Source organism: Gopherus evgoodei, chromosome 1, assembly GCF_007399415.2.
Source record: "Gopherus evgoodei ecotype Sinaloan lineage chromosome 1, rGopEvg1_v1.p, whole genome shotgun sequence".
NCBI classification, from domain to species: Eukaryota; Metazoa; Chordata; order Testudines; family Testudinidae; genus Gopherus; species Gopherus evgoodei.
Genome location: NC_044322.1, coordinates 262408640 through 262423211, shown reverse-complemented (window position 1 = coordinate 262423211; position 14572 = coordinate 262408640). Strand labels below are relative to the sequence as shown.

The window sequence follows — 14572 nt, the reverse complement described above, 5'->3', positions numbered from 1 at the left end:
AGTGGTGGGCAACCTGCCATGGCCTGTCAGGATAATCTACTGTTGGGTTGTGGGAGAGTTTGTTTACGTTGACCGTCCACAGGCACGGCCACCCGCAGCAACCAGTAGCCGTGGTTCACTGTTCCCGGCCAATGGGAGATGCGGAAAGCAGCATAGGCTAATCTGTAAAATCAGTGCTGTAACATGTCCCATGTCAAAAACCATTTTCCAACCTCCCTCAATCAAGTTAGGTGTTAGCATATGGCAAAAAAAATTAATGAGTTTACTTTCAGTAACACTCAAACCCACATCTTTTTGTATGGCTTTTATGTTCTAAATAAAGCACATGGAATACTGCAAATGTAAAATCACACATGTACAGCTATCTTAACTTGGAATAATCAATGCAGAATAGTAATAGCCACCAGTAATTTTCCTCTATTCTACCTTATTTGGTTGCATGTAAATTAGCAAGAATAATTATCAGTACTACATATATTTTTACCAGTACCAGACAGCAGCAATTTTTCCCCTTGCTACAACAGATTAGGTTCCACAGACAACTGCATTGATTCCTTAGATTACTGTTAAATTGTTACACAGTGTATGTTTCAGTGCAAAATTTTCCTTGCCACACATGAAAAATTCCTAAGTTGGGAGTGAATTACAAAAATGCCAGTAAAAAGAACAGGAGTACTTGTGGCACCTTAGAGACTAACAAATTTATTTCAGCATGAGCTTTCGTGAGCTACAGGTCACTTCTTCGGATGCATAGAATGGAACACACAGACAGGAGATATTTGTTAGTCTCTAAGGTGCTACAAGTACTCCTGTTCTTTTTGCGGATACAGACTAACACGGCTGCTACTCTGAAAAATGCTAGTGGAGCCACAGCAGATTTACACCAATGTAACTGTGAGCAGACTTTGCTAAAAGTGCTTGTTAATTTGTATGTTATTGGAATACTCTGCTGGAAGGTATTACCTAGATTTCTTAGCAATACAATAGGATAGTTAACTGAAGTCTGTTAAAAAATTGTTTATCTAGTCAGAATCATTAAATGATAGGCATTGTCATCTAAAATTGAAAGTCCTTGTGTGATGAAAAGTCTTTATACTTAAATCCAGCTAAGGTGAATGTAGTTATCCATGTAAAGAAGCAAACAGATTACTACAGAGGACATAACCTAATCATATACTAATATGCCTAATACCAAGAAAAGAAGACATCACTATATTTTTACAATTAGCAAAGAGATGTTTTAAATCCAATGTACACTGTACTTTGTAACACCTTTATACCAAAGTCTGAATTACACCAATTACCAAACTGGTTTTCAGGTAGAAATCTGATTTTCAGACAACATATATAAAATACCTAAGATTGCAGTATAAAACTGTGGGAGCAGCTCTCCATTATTTAGGCCATGAGGTAACATTGTTGCTTTCCTCAGCTTTCCTGTGGAATTTAAGTTTATAATTCTAGATATGGTGGGCTGTACATCCCGTGGTAAGAGCATATATTTTTATTTTTCTGATTTTTTTTCTCTTCTGCCAATAAAAACATAGTCAATTTATCCCTAAATTGAGTTTTGGGTTTTGACAGTTATTTAGAAAAAGGACAGGCCAGCACTCTCAAAGGAAATTAATTTCAGTCCAGGCAAAGAGATTACCACAACAGCCTGTATGTAAATAAAGGATGTAGGGAAGGCTATGGCTTTGCTGCTCCTACATAGTAGTGCTGTGGTTGCCACAGTGGGCACAAAAAGGCCTGTTGACTTAAGCTTAAAAGGCACCATCACTCTTGTACATGTAAGGGTTAGGCAGGCCTTTCGTCTTGTTTTTAATATGGACAGTCCTGTTTTTAAACGCTTTGTCCTCTGTCCAGTACTGAGACAAAACCAGATGCAGTTTTGTCTGGTATCACAAATTGGGGGAGGGGATGAACGCCATTTTGAAGAGTGCACTGTTCTGCCCCAGCCAGCATGCGAGGTCACACTGGTGGGGGTGGAGTACTCTCCATAAGGGTGTTCTCTGTGTGGCATGACCTTGCACGTGCCATGCATTCAAGGCCACACTGGCAGGGGAATGTCCAGTATTCTGGGAATGCATGACTGGCCACTCTTCTAAGGGTATCACAGCCAACCTTAAGGACAAGAAAAGAAGGTCCTGTTTTAGACCTCACATATTGTGCAAATTCTGGAGTTAATGGGCCAACCTTATCTCCTTAAAAGACATCAGGGCTAGAGGGGAGGACAAGGACTCACTAGCAGACGATCCCCTCACCTTCCAGCAAAAGGGCCAGAGAAGCGGACAACTCATGATCTAATTTCCCCTTTCTTTTATTTTAGGATCTTGTTCTTGCTTAGCCCCCATGTAGTAACATCCAGATACAAGTAGCATAGGTGATCTTTAAAAAATTCAGATATTTGGTCATCTCAGAAAGAGTGCATCTATACTTTTGGCCCTAAAAAGACTTTTCAACAGCAAAAAAAAATGTGGATATTTCTATATTTACACTAAGAAAATATCTTTAGCATAGGAAAAGTGGAGACTGATTTAGTTCTCTTATTTCTGAAAGATTGGCAGCATCTCTGGTAATTGGCTCATTAACAATTCATATATATACATGCATAGGCCAAAATATGCACAATGACATGAATCCTACCTCCTCTTGCATTCATGCCACACCACTGAAGTCAATGGGAAGCAGTAGGTGTAACAGGGAGCAGAATTTGGGCTGTTTTCTTTAAGACTTTTCAGTTTAGTTATTTTGTCACTGACCACATTGCCCACAAAGCTAAAAAGCTTTTTCAAAATAGACTCTAGAGGGTTTGTAACTAAGATATAGTGGCTGTAAACTACAAACATTGGACTTTTTATTATTATTACCAGTAAAGCAGAGAGGTCTTTTTATGCCAATGTTAGGTTTGAATGTCCGTCCTGAAAGCTTAAGAAAACCACTGCATGCTTCTTAATCTTTTTTGCCAGTTTCAGTTAAATGACCCTTCAGATCATGGAGATAGTCATTATCCGAGGATTGGCTGGTCTTTCTGTGCAAGAAGTCAGTGCTGAAGAAGACAAGGTCAAATTCTGTTCTCATGCCTCCGTAGCCTGATTGTCTTCAGTAGAGTTGTACGGATGTAAGGGAAGGATTGGCTCCAATGTGCACTCTCTGCTAGTTCTGTGCAGGTATAGTAGGCATTTGGCATTTTGCCATTGAAAGTATGGCTACTTTGCCTTGTCAGTTAAAAATTGCCTGTAGTCCTTATCTCTGTCTGTTATGGCAACCAAGGAGATGACTATCCCAGAACCCAGCATCTGAACAAGATCGTAGCTAGTGCTGTATGTATTTAATAATTGCTAACAGATTCTCAAATAGTTGAAAAAGAAAAAAGCCATTTAAAAAAAAAATTCTGAATTTTAATGTCAGCATAAGTTACCAAGTGCCTAATTCAAAGCCTATTAAAATCATTGGAAAGGCTCCCGTTGACTTTCAAAGCCCTTTGGATCAGGACTATAGTAGAGTCTTTATTCTTCTTCACTTTGTTCATTTTTGGATGATTTGGGGATAATTTGTTGTATTATTTGTTCAGTTTAGGAATTTCATTCTTGTGCATCAAAGAGTTCCAAGATCCATAAAAAGAATGATAAAGCATGGCACTCTGGACTGGCTGATCAGTCCCAGTGTATTTGATATAATGTTGTTTTTAATGATTACAGATTTCTCATCAAGAATATAGTGAATTCTTTTTTTTAATCTATTCAGCGAGATGTGGAAATGCAAGGGGGGCTTTTTAGCTGAATTTGGGACAGAGCATCGTAGGCTTTTGGAGATCAATTAAAGTGGGGGCATACATTGCATAACTCTACATAACGTAATTGGGATAAGTCATTCACTGTTGAGAAAACCCTGCATGATCGAACTAAAACCAACATGTGTGAACCAGCAGATGTGAGCTAGACCAAGCTCCCAGCATACATTTATTCTATTGCTGTCATTGTCTGCATGAAGAGGTCACATGTGAGACCTTGGGAGATGATCCAAACGCTAACCAGACATTCCAGTTAGTTTTGAATGGTCTCAGCTGTTCATATTAGTAGGAAATGTGCTACTTGGGGCAGAGCCATTTTTTAAGCATGTACTGCTGCTGCCACCACCGCCAATGCCTCCTGTCTAGCAGCAGTGATGAAAATACTGAGTCCGCAACCAGAACAGTAGAGAAGCAACTCCATCTTTTCTCAGATTCAAACCTAATTCTGGGTGCTATGACAGGATAATAAGCAATGTCTTATTTGGCCATATATCGTTACTGAAACATGATTTTACCCCAGCCCATCAGAATCTATATTTTGCTTTGATGACTAAGCCATTATAAATTTAATGTACAGCAATAGTGGAGAAGATATATCTGTTCATTAGGGAACTGCATGGTTCATTATTAGCCTAATACTTTTTGGAAGCCATTTCCTCTACAATGTAATATGGCTGTAGATCAAGAGCAGTTCTTTGTGCTGCTTTCCAGTTTACAGATAATATGCTTGGATAATTTTTGGAATACTTGATTTAAGGAAAAAATTATTGTGTAAAATAATTTATCCTTTCCCCATTTCTTAGTAAATTCTTCTTAGAGGCGGTACACATCCTGCAGCAACGATGATCACGCTGGTATTTTAAGCCATTGTCAAAGCAGAAATTGTAAGGCTGAAGATGCAAATAATTTATCCTTTCCCAGTTTGTTCTTGCCATCAGGGTGGATTAGAGTAGGATCCTTGGGATTTTTAAGATATGGGGCCAGCAGCATAAGGTGGCCTGGTGCAGCAATGAATCAGTGAAAACCAAAGGGTTCCTCTGGGGAAGAGTGTTTGTGAGATGAAATCATTTGGGAAAAAATAGAGACAGGTAAGGAAAGTTGTTTTGCCAAGCCTGGGAGAGGCAAATCAAGTATAGCACATTGGGCCAGCTTACCTTTATTATATTCACTGTTTTTGCATTATATTCTGCTTTTATTATATTCAGCAGTAATGCAAGGAACCTACAGGCCTATATCCTGACAAACATTAGCTTCTGCAAGTTAGCATAAGGCCTGAGGCCTTTGAACGTTGAACAGATATACATCAGCAGATACCTAACCACAAGAGGGCCATGGTAACTAATTGATGTATATGATAATAAGTTGAGATCATTGATAAACCACCCTATAGGAGAAGAAAACCCCATCATTAGGAAAGTGAGGATATACAAATAAGAAAAAGGGAGGAAATCCCTCCTGAATATACATCAGAGTGGCATCAGCACAACATATTATAAAAGTGGCATCCCAGCCTACAGACAGTAGGAGAAAGATGTAATATTTGGGAGTTGCCAGAATAATGGCCACTGGTGATGAAGAGGAATGTGATGGTAATGAGAAAGAGGATGGCTAACATTTCAGGTTGTTCTACAAGGGATGGTGAGAGTATATGGATGTGCAGATGTACATTCTGTAGTATTGCTATCTACCTTACTGAGCTGGGATGTTTGTGACTGTGCTAAATGTATTAATAAACTATTTGTAAATATAGAAGAGTTCCTATAGTGTGAGTGTTACAGCTATGTACATTGGAGTTTCCAACTATATAATAATTTGAATAATACTGGGCCTGATCTTGGGAAAGAACCTATCAACCCTCAGTGTTAACTGGTCATTCTTAAGTAATCAATACAATCAATCCATAATCTATAGATCGGGCTACACAAGGAAGCTGCAAATGTAACCTGAAGTTATAGTGGATCCAGATCATATTTAAATTTATCCGCCCATGTGTTCAAGGTATATGAGGCAACTATTTATTAGTGACATTAAGAAGTAATATCTGGTAAAGGAGAGTCAGTATTTCACTGAGCTAGTCATTAGAGTATCCTTGATTGCTAACTTTTATCTGGTGAGACTGTTGAAAGGTACAGGAGTATTGGAGCAGGATTACAAATCAAATCAGATAAATAACTGGATGTAATTTTCTTTCTGCTGATGCCAGGAGCACTGGGAGTTCTGGGCGCAAAGGGACTGCAGGACCCAGTGCTGTATGTTTTGGTGTTAGAACTCTAATAAAAATACTCACACTTAGGATATCTGTGTCTTCATATCTGTATTGATGGACAGAAAACATGTTTGGAAATCATCAATCTTTGAGTATGCACTGCTGCACAGGCTCTTGGGATTTACATCTTCCAATTGTTTTAGAAACATTCATTAATCACCATAAACCTCTATAAGGAAGATATTGCATGATGGACTTGTCCAAGGCCGCAGATAGTATCACTGTCAGAACCAGTGATATGAATGGAGGAGTTCATGATTCCTAATCCTAATTCCACCCACCCAGGTTATTCATACACCATATCTCAGATTAAAAACTAATTAAAATATATTTTTAAACTTTCAGGAAGTGCATTTGAAGAATACAAGTAGAGGGAACACAGGAAACAGGAACTACAAAATGTAAGAAAATGCCATCCACAAGAATGAAGAATGAATGTGCCATCTGCAGGACACTTCACTGTAAATAAATTATTGTTAAACATTGGAAGACTTAAAAACTATAGTTTATAAGCTTGATGAAATCTCAACCAATGGGCATTCTCCCAATAAACAATGCAAGTAAACATTCCAACATCAAGTCTTTAGAGAGCAGAATGTTATAAACCAATCCAGTGCGAAAAATGTTCTGAGGTTGGTACAATGCTGTTTGATTATTAACCTGTTATAAATGTCCTGCACGAAAACTCTTAAAATCCTGTGCCCCTCAAAAGCCTGCAAATTTATGGGCCTTTGATGGATCCAATTGCACTAAATTAACCTATGAACTCTGGCCGCTGGAGTCATTCATCAGCCTTGGCTTAGAGTTGGGGTTCTGTTTTGTTTGGTCTTTTTTTTTTTTTTTTGCACTTCTATACAAGAACAGGCTGTTTGTTTTACAGTGTCTGATAACTTTGTTTGTCTACTGCTTCCATATTTGCACAGTCTGATATTCCCAGTAGCAGCAGTAAAGTAACACAACTTTTAGACATCCATTTATTCCATCTGTGGTATTGACAGCATATGGGTTAAATACATTTAAGACAAAGCTTTATTTTTCCACATCTTGCTCAGATGCAAATAGTTGCAACTTGTGAGGCAAATGATTGTTAGAAGCAGTTAAAGCATATGTAGGCTATTAGACCATCAATGATTGTTTCAGGTAACAAATTGTTTTGCAACAGTATAAATAACTTTTTTTTCTTCCATATAATGCAGTATGTAAAATTTAGCATATCAATAATACACATATATCAAACAGTATGTAAAATTCTCTTTTATAGTACAGTGGTGCTATTTTATAATCTGTTATATGAAAGGGTCCGGCCAAACCCGTAAAAGGTAAAAAGCAAAGTAGAAAACTAAGCCAAAGATGAAATAAAAGAAAGTAGGTTAAAAAAACCACAAGTATATTTTTTTAAAAGACTCAGTGCTTTAGATTCTTCTTTCAATATTGTTTCTCACCTTCATAAGAAAATAAAGATGTGACATTCCAGTAGTTTCCTTTTTGAGATTTGGATTCTAGTATTTATAGTAACACATGAAGACAGTTACAGTAATTCTGAACACAGACATATATACACAGGCCCACTGAAGTAAATACAAAACGTTGACAGTCTTCAGTGAGTAGGATCAAGCTCTAAATCCTTAAGAAACATTAGTATTCTGCTCTTATAACAGGGGGTTAATCATACTCTTATTTCTTCCCACACCTCTATGTGACTAAACCGAGTGTTAATTATACTGCAGCATCCCTCTGTAAATCAGAAAGGCTAACCTGAACATCAGTTACAAACACAGGAGAAACAATCTACAGGGAGAAGTGGACAGAGCAGTTCTTTAGACTGTAACTTTGTACCTTTTATACACTCAGATACCTTGGTGATGGAGGAATAAGATTATATGTTTCTAATCGGTGCCATTTCACAGAACCTTGATATGTGACGCTCTGATTCAAAGCTAAAACAGCTCTGTAATAATGGGTGATGTGGAACCACCACAGTTGCAGAGGGAGCACCAGAATGACCTACTATGGGGAGGAGCACACACAAAGCTACACACCTTCAAGGTGTGCAACGTAGTTCTACTCTCTGCATCTGGACAGCTCTGCACTCTCCACCCCTTAGTAAATTTTAAAGTGTTAAATTTAAATTACTAAATTTCGGGAAATATCCTGACCTTCTAAAATTTGATACAAAATAAGACTTTCAATTACTACATAGAATTTCACTGACGTTTAAAAGAAAAGAGAGAGTTAAACCTGATTGTTAACTAACAAGCAGTGCAAAAAGGGCTCAATCTTTCACATACTGAAGTCAATATGGGTTTTGCTATTTATTTCAATGGTAGCAAGATTTGAGCCCAGATTCAATCGTAATTAGCACTAACCATTAACAGTTTTGAAAGGATAGCAGAACTAAATGCTCTGCACAGCTGTAAAATTGTACATATAGAGTGAAATTCACACCTGTGAGGAGGATCTGAACAAGGCTTATTATTATTATTTGCATTATGGCATAAACAGGAACCACCATCAGAAAACACGGTCATATTGTGTGGTACTAGCTCACAAATGTAATAAAAAAGACAGTCCCTGCCCAAGAGACCATGCAGCCTAGGTGTGTCTGTAAGACTTGTGGTCCATAGGCCCTGCATGGGCCTTAGGCAGGAGTGAATTTCATCCATAAGCAGTAGCCATTCTCAGATTGCCCCTTCTGTTAATTGTTGGTATGAATGAATGAAGCCTCTGCTATGCCAAGTACAATGGCTCAATGACCCTCAGTTTCAACAAGCAAATGCATTACAACTCAAGTTCAGAAAAGAATATGTAGCAATTTGCTTTACCTTTTACCGATTTGGCCAACAATGCCGAAGTGGTGCTATTGTTTTGTTTAAGAAAGTACTTGACTAAAATATAAAAGAAAGCATATAAATATTTTTTTAAAGTATGAAAATGACAATTATATAGATAAGCTTATTGAAAATAGAAATGTCTAGCCATAACTTTTCAATTTTTTAATCACAAAAAAGTCATGAAGAAATCTGCTAAATTATTGGGATTGGGCCAGGGTAAGGGCTTTCAAACACAATACAATTATCAACATTTTATTCCAAGTGGGTATTACAGATGAAGGAAAGCATTTAAAGTCCTGAGACCATGAGTCTGATTCAAAGCTCACTGAAGTCAATGGAAGGTCCCATATCATTGAAATCAGTGGTGGGTTCTGCTAATAGTCAGCGTGACATGATATAATCCAGGTTCTAATTCAGGGGAATGATTAACACTCCCTATTTCTCCTGCCTAGCCCTCCATCCTCCACTATTAGCCCCAAGCAATACAATAAGGTTTTTGCTTGCATAGAAAGTAATGCAAAGCACTGTCTCTGATCATGGTGGGAAATGAAGAAAAAGCAGTGCCAATGAAAAACAGGTTATCTTCTAATACTGAGCAATTCTGAGTTGTGAGAAAGAGTTGAAAGATATGGCTAATAGTCTGTGAATTTTTTTTAATGTTATATGGTCACTATGGACAACATAATGTGCACAAAATGACAGTTCATTGTTTTATTATTTTTTGAATGGAGAGTTAGTAAGTTAAACCCAAATAGAGATTCTTTGAACCTATAGGCTAGAATACTTATGTTCTGATGAAGTTATAATCCATCTATTTAAAATTATTTTAAAGTTATTTTTAGTCTGAAAAGGAATTTTGATAATTTATTAGGGACTCAACCTATGTAGCCGGTTACTCTTTTAGGAACACTTCTTCAATTCAAATAAATCTTCAAGATGCCAAAGTTTCACACAAACAGACTTTTCTATTGTTATTTTTTCAAATGGCAAATCTAGCTAAAATGCCTTTGCATCACTGTTTTGGTTTTTTTAAGGATTTTTTTCACAAATTGACAAAATATCTAAATCTGCCTTGGCAAGACTCCTCACAAATTATCCATTTTACCTGTGGAAATACCATAAAGTAAAGCAAATGGATCAAAATTCTGTCTTGAAAGAGAAAAAAATCATGAATGCATTTTTTGGTTCATTTTAATCCTACACTACACGTTTTGCTTGTCACAGCATTGTAATATTTTACAGGACAATCATTGTCCAACACAATATCTGATATATACACATCTTTTGCTTGATTTTTACATGAAGGAGGTTATAATATCTGAAACTTGATTACATATAGTACAGTATAGATACCAATCTGACAGAGACAAAAACAAGGACCTCCCTGATGCTTACATTACATTAGGAAGTCCCATACTGGTTGCATAAAGGGTGTATATTGTGCTTTTTAAAAACATCTGCAGTGGAATTTGACCTACAACATATTAAATTTTTCGTCTCTGCTTCTTACACATTTTTCTAATGAATTTCTTCCAAGTTTCTTCCTACTTCAGGACAAGATTTTAAAATATGAATGGCTAAAGATAGATCTAACATCCATATTTAGGCCTCTAAATAGATGGCCAGATTTGCAAAAATGTTGTGAACTTACAGACCCTATTGAAAAATCAGGAAAACCTATTTTGGTGCCTAAGTATGGATTTAAGACCCTAACTTTAGGCACACAATTTAGAAAATATTGGCCTAAGTGTTTTCTTTCATTTCATCCTTCATTACATACCATTTTTACAAAAATTGTTCAAATCTCCTTCTTGACATAGGCACAAAGGGTGTTATAAAATGGGGAGAATTTGGATCTCAGTGATTTATTGTCATCTGAATTATGCCTATGTCAGCTATATAAGCTTTATAAATGGACTTAATACTTTTCAAAGACTTCATACCTTCCAGTCACACAGACAAATATTCAAAAAGTGGAAAGGACTTTTTTTTTTTAGCACCAATTTCTAATCTGTGGCTCATGCATTTCATGATAATCACTAATATGATACTTCCGCTGCTACCCACTCTTTCCCGGAAGCATACACTAAACATACTTGTAAAAATCTGCATCTATGTAAAACCTCTACATAGTATTTGATTGAAAGCTTTTTCTAACAAGTACACAGCATCAATCCAGTTAAGAAAGAGATTCACATGGTTTCACACTTTGCTTTGGTTAAGAATAGTTGATAAAATACAGTAAGAGTCAGTGTCTTTTATTTTGATTCAATAATACAGTTTCATTATCCTCCCACCCCCCAATTAGCACAAAACAAATTCAGAATTGAAGAATTTCTATATTGGTAACACTTTAAAATTAATGTCATGCTTAATATACTCATGAATTAAAGAAAAATTGTATCCAGAAAACTATAATTAGAGCTGATTTTTGCATCAAATTTATATTTGATAATGGGATATTATCCTGATGAGTTTTAAATGTAAATAAGTGTTCCATTACTTTAATTTATTAAGCATACTTTGCTATTATAGGATATAATTCCACCTTGTGCAAAGGCCCAGTATATGGGCCCACGCATCACTTAAGAACTTTTTTGTGGATTTAAGTGGCACTGTAAAGCTGGGTAAGTACACGGGCGAATTTTATCCTTAATGATTTGGTACTTTACTGTAATAAATTAATCCTTCAGATTAACGTAGATATAAGTATTCCACCTGAATTATGTTTTAATTGAGCATTATTTCCACTAAGTGAGGAGCTTGCATAAAATAGAAATATGCAAGCTACCTAATATCACTCAGTGAATGAAAACAGTGTATACTTTGATTTATGAAGAACTTGTACAACTGAAATATACAGGAATGCAGCAAAAGATCCAATAATGATTGTGATGAATTTATAATAAATCACAATAGTTATCTGATTAAACTCAATGTAATCAAACAAGAGTTATAAAGTGGCCTGTTGGTATACATCAGCATTCTGAATGTGCTTTCACTGGCACAGGATTCATTGGCTGTCAAATAGACTATGTTGCTTTCATCATAATGTGATGTTTCTGTTTTACATAGTTCTAGTAGTCTTTGAGGCTGTGCATTAAACACGCTGTTAGCATAAAGCCTCATGATTTTACAAAACAAAGTTAAATTATGAAAGCAGCATCACTAGCCATCTTGCTATTGTTTTCAAATCATATGCACTCTTTCTGTCTCCCTAGCTGTCTGTAAGACCACCCAGAAGTGCTAAATGCTGAGATTAATAGCACTTAGTTCTAAGGAGGTCACTTTTTCCACAGAGAAATATTAACGGACCTGTCTTTATTCATTGTTAGACTTTAATTGATATCCTGAATAAGCCTGGGTTTACATGATGCAGGCACGAATATGGACACTTGAATTTCTGATGATCACTACTGAATAATGCTAGTTTTCACAGTACAAATCATTATAACCCAACCCCATAAACTTCCTACTAAACCTCTAACTGGATTCATTCTTTTTTATTATCCTGTGCTTACACACAATGTGATGTCACTACTTGATGACAAGTAATATTTCATACTGTGTATGTAACATCATTGTGTTGCAGAACCCCCCAAATACCTCAACAATGTCATTTGTTGCACTATTCTCCCCATTTAGCACTGATAGGTTTCTAGTAACAAATATCAAGGCCAAGGAAAGGAGCTTTTAATATGTACAAATATAAAAGCTAATCAAGGATTCTTGCTAGTTTGCAGTTCATGTAATGCCATTTTAGCCATTTTCTTCCCCTCTCTACAAACTATCTAAATCAGTAAACATTGTTCCATAAATGATAGTGTATCCATGCTTCTAAAGGTTTTTATATGCATTATGGTAGGTCCAAAGGTTGAAAGAGCTAGCTGACTGATTTTCACTTTTATCTACTTTGATTTCAGTAAAGGGCTCTGTCATTCTGTATACATAAAGGCTAATGCACCCTTTGGTTTGTAGAATGTACTGAAATATTTGCAACCCTCTTGGTATCAGGTCCAAAATGTGAAGCATTATTGTAAGAGGGTATCTTTCTAATGTATTTGTATGTATAGTTTACACCTCTGTGAGGTCTAATAAAGGATAATGGTTAATAACAACTGTGTATTGAACATCCTTCCTCTCTCTCTCACACACGCACATGTACACAAACATACACACACTATAATGGTATATGATTTTTCTGGAAAGAAAACTAGTTTAGACTCTGGTCTAAACTACACATTCCATAAATGCACATTCCAGTTGGTTAGAATATATCAAAACAATGACATCCACCAACACTGCAGAGATTAGGTTTTAGTGCTGAGATGTGGTTTGATTTAGGGAGATGATCTTGATGGTTACTGGCAGATGGCCTTGTTACCTGTAGGTGACTTATTTTGCAGTCAGCCTGAAGTTTGTGGGTACTTACCCATGCTGTCCCTAATGTAATATCGTTCCTTTGCACCAACTTACATTTCTATACAAATTTTCATAGAACAAAAACAATTTTAAGCACTACCATGTTAACATAATACTTAGGAAATGTATGGAAATTGTTGTTTAAAAAAATGTTGATCTAGGGATAAACAACACATATTCATCCTTTAACTCTGAGCACATTATGCAGATGCCAGAGCCACGACCAGTTGTGTGGGTTTTGTGATCTGAACCACAATTTGTTCATAATTTGAACAGAGGAACCAAGATCACTGCATGTGTATGGTTAATGCAGTAAATATTTTGCAATATGTTTCAGTTCTTATATGAACAATTGTCAATATATGTATTGTATGTCAAGCCATGTTAACAGTAAAAAATACCCACAGACCAAAAGATTTATAAAACATGACAAAGTTACTAATAGCTCAGTTAGATCACAGGTATAGTGGCAAACTCCTTTCTTCAAGAGCTCAGTGTCTGGGACGCAGGTCATTGAATCATCTATAGTACTTTTTTGATGAAAAAGTTTTTCTGAATGACCCAGGTCTGGATACTGACATAAGGGGAAACAATCTTAATTCAGCCATTGCCCTAACTTCAAAATGGGTTTTGGTAACAGCTGAGGAGAAAGTCAATTCACAATCAATTGCCCCTTGAGAAGATACTTATTCAGAAAGCACTTATGTAAGAGAGAAAGAGGACAATAGGAAAGGAGGAGGTTAAGAGAGCAGAAGGGCACGAATGTTAAAAATACTTTAAAATCAAACATTATGTGAGAAATTGGATACTTATCTGTAAGGAGAAACTTTATTCATCTGTATATTTTCTTGTGTTTATTTTTTATAGTACAATAGTTGATTAAAGAATAGCCTCGGTCACAAAATACTAAATTAAGTTCTGTTCGAGCCCTTATAATTTTAGATTCCTATTGCATCCTTTCATCTAGTGCCTTTTATTATACATCTTGTAAATACATCCTGAATGAATATAACACAGAAGAGTGAGGATGGTTTTATGGTACTATTTCCCCCCAGCAAAAGTGATTTATCCTTTATGAACAATATATCTCAATAAGTGAGACAAGATACAGGGAAAGTCACATCCATCCATCCATCCAATCTGCCCAAGGACATCTGCACAACTGAAGTCCCTATTTTGCGGTTTTCAGTGGACCTGAAGTGGAGCACAGGTCTTGTGCTGGTCCTCCACATGGGGAGAATTTTTCCCAGGAGACTATAT

At 36.3% G+C, this 14572-nt stretch overlaps 1 protein-coding gene across 1 annotated transcript in view; it reads left to right on the top strand.

Annotated features, from left to right (window-relative positions):
* IGF1 (insulin like growth factor 1) overlaps positions 1 to 6614 on the top strand; it is an 84212-nt gene extending 77598 nt beyond the window's left edge. The window contains exon 4 of the mRNA XM_030544434.1: positions 6405 to 6614. Within this exon, the coding sequence (XP_030400294.1) occupies positions 6405 to 6464 (60 nt within the window). The 3' untranslated portion in view covers positions 6465 to 6614. The remainder of the gene's footprint in view (positions 1 to 6404) is intronic.
* The last annotated feature ends 7958 nt before the right edge of the window (positions 6615 to 14572 follow it).